General features: G+C 31.4%; 1 protein-coding gene across 1 annotated transcript; it reads left to right on the forward strand.

The window, feature by feature from the left end:
• Positions 1 to 1,452, forward strand: LOC107617636 (uncharacterized). The gene is made up of 4 exons (XM_088498211.1): positions 1 to 54; positions 487 to 564; positions 1,083 to 1,140; positions 1,337 to 1,452. The coding sequence occupies exons 1-4, from the start codon at positions 1 to 3 to the stop codon at positions 1,450 to 1,452; spliced, it is 306 nt and encodes a 101-aa protein (XP_088354337.1).
• The last annotated feature ends 842 nt before the right edge of the window (positions 1,453 to 2,294 follow it).

Below are 2,294 nucleotides of genomic sequence, written 5' to 3' on the forward strand. Positions count from 1 at the left end.
ATGATATTTGGTGTGGCTGAGATTGATCCTGAAAGAAAAGCAGAGCTAATCAAGGTTGAATGAATCTTTTTTATGTCACTTAAGCCTAACCTAACACTTTCACATGCTCTTAATTTATGTCTGAACATGCTTTTCATGAATATTTTTGTTGATGGTAGATGAGTTCATTGATAATAAGGTACTTGTGTATTTAACATACAGAATGAGTTATTTTCCTATGAAGACTTTGAAAATATAGATCAATTTGATGCATTGAGTTAAGATTTTTTATGTCAACCTTGGTGTTAAGGACATTTTCTTTTCTGGCATACTAGTTATAAACTTATAATTAATAATAAATAAAATATTCTTTGAATGTTTTTCTATTTTAAATAGCTTTTTTCTTGCAGATGTTGTAAGGGATTAAATTAGATGGTAAATACTCAATGTTGCTAATTAATAATGCAAGTTGAATGTTTACATTTATTTCCCATTTATTATCTGCAGCTTGCATCATCTCTTGGTCCGCGCTTCTATTCTAACATTTTCAAACGCAAGCAAATATCAGAAACGGGCGCTCAACAAGTACTGGCCGCTTTCTTTAATTGGTTTTTATTTTCTTTTGGTTACATCAAGAGTAAAGTTAAAGCATATTTTTGATAGGTTTGTAAATATAAGATGTCTTTTATTCTCAACAATTTTGAACATTTTTTATCTAGAGTACAGGATACATAAAGGAGTTTGAAACCTTTTTTTTTCTGTGGAACACTTGAAACCTTATGAGAACGAGCTAATAAAGTGATACTTTTGCAAATGCTACTGGATACACAAGCTGTTAAGACAATCCTTCTTGAAATTCCTTCCCTTGGTAGACAGGTGATCTAACTTCTGCAAATACTTTTTAGTCATCTTTCCTTCCCTTGGAGCTTAAATCTAGGGAATCTGAACTCCACATTTCAAGAGTTGGTGAATTTACTATGTTGCTGTTCCTTTTACCAGTAGCATTTAATTTTCTTTTCAGTTATAGTTTTTATATAGAAGATATTGATAATGAAATTTTCAAGTGAAAATTTTCACCATTTTTCATCCTTAAACATAATTAGAATGTTGCATCAATATTGATCTTCAGCCAGTCGTTTGGTGGCACTCTCCATCTCACTGGTAAGCTATTTTTTCCTTTTAGGTTCTATTAACTGGTGGTTCTTTTTCTCATATATGTTGTTATAGTCAGATTCTAATTGTCAGTTAGTGGAGTTAGTAAGTTAGTAAGTATAGAAACTTCAGTTATAGTATGGGTGCTTCCAATCTCCAGCTCAAGCTTATCAGTTATTACTTCACTTGAGTTCTTACTTCTCAGATTGGGAGACAAAAGGAGAAAAAATGAAGAAGATGGGGTTGGGAGTTCCTGCTCTTCCATTTACCTTTGTGGCTCACCTTCTAGCGGTGGCTGCTATTGTCATGGTCTTGCTTTAGAACATACACTTCAGAGGTGGCTTAGCTTGGGAAGCTACCAACAAAAATCTGATATTCAATGTATGTTTCTTGTTTCATCTTGCTCTTTACTCTCTATTTGCTATTATTTTTGGGACTATGATGCATTGATATATGGCTCTTCTTGATTCTTACTCTGTTTCATTTGGTCCTCTGTTGAATGAACCTTAACTGAATTTGGTGGATATATATATGAACCTTAACCATGGAACTGATATATCTTGGTTGATAAACATAGTTGTGTTGTTGCTGCTTTATTTTATTTTCTTTTTTTATTAAAAATGCGTTAAAGTAAGTTGTTATTTGTTAGTTCCAAGGGTGCATTCTAAGCACTACGGAAATGTAGATATTGTTTTAGAGTGAAAATAAGTAATTTAGGTATGTACATGCTTAGAATACTTATTAATATGTAATTTGGCCATATATACATATGCAAGTGCGATATATAAAAAAAAAAAAAGAAGTGTATATAAGAAGTGATATAAATAAAACAAGAGGCTCTTATAGGAAGGACAATAATTCTAAATTTGGAAATGAAGAAATGATCAAAAGCAGAGGAGATATAAGATAGCGTTGCCATTTGGAAGGAGGCAAGCTCAAATTGATATGTGTATGCTATGTTATTTTTTTAGCATGTTTATGTTGTTTATAATTTTTTTCATACAGCAATGTTTGTAAATTCCTATTTTTTATATGAAAACTTGTCAATATCAGCCTCATGGCATTCAAGTTGAACGAAATAAATTAAATAAGTATGATCATCCTCTATTGGGATGTATTATATATTAAACCAAAATTGGAGTTATCCACGAAAAATTACGGTA

Source organism: Arachis ipaensis, chromosome B9, assembly GCF_059453495.1.
Source record: "Arachis ipaensis isolate K30076 ecotype BB chromosome B9, ASM5945349v1, whole genome shotgun sequence".
NCBI classification, from domain to species: Eukaryota; Viridiplantae; Streptophyta; class Magnoliopsida; order Fabales; family Fabaceae; genus Arachis; species Arachis ipaensis.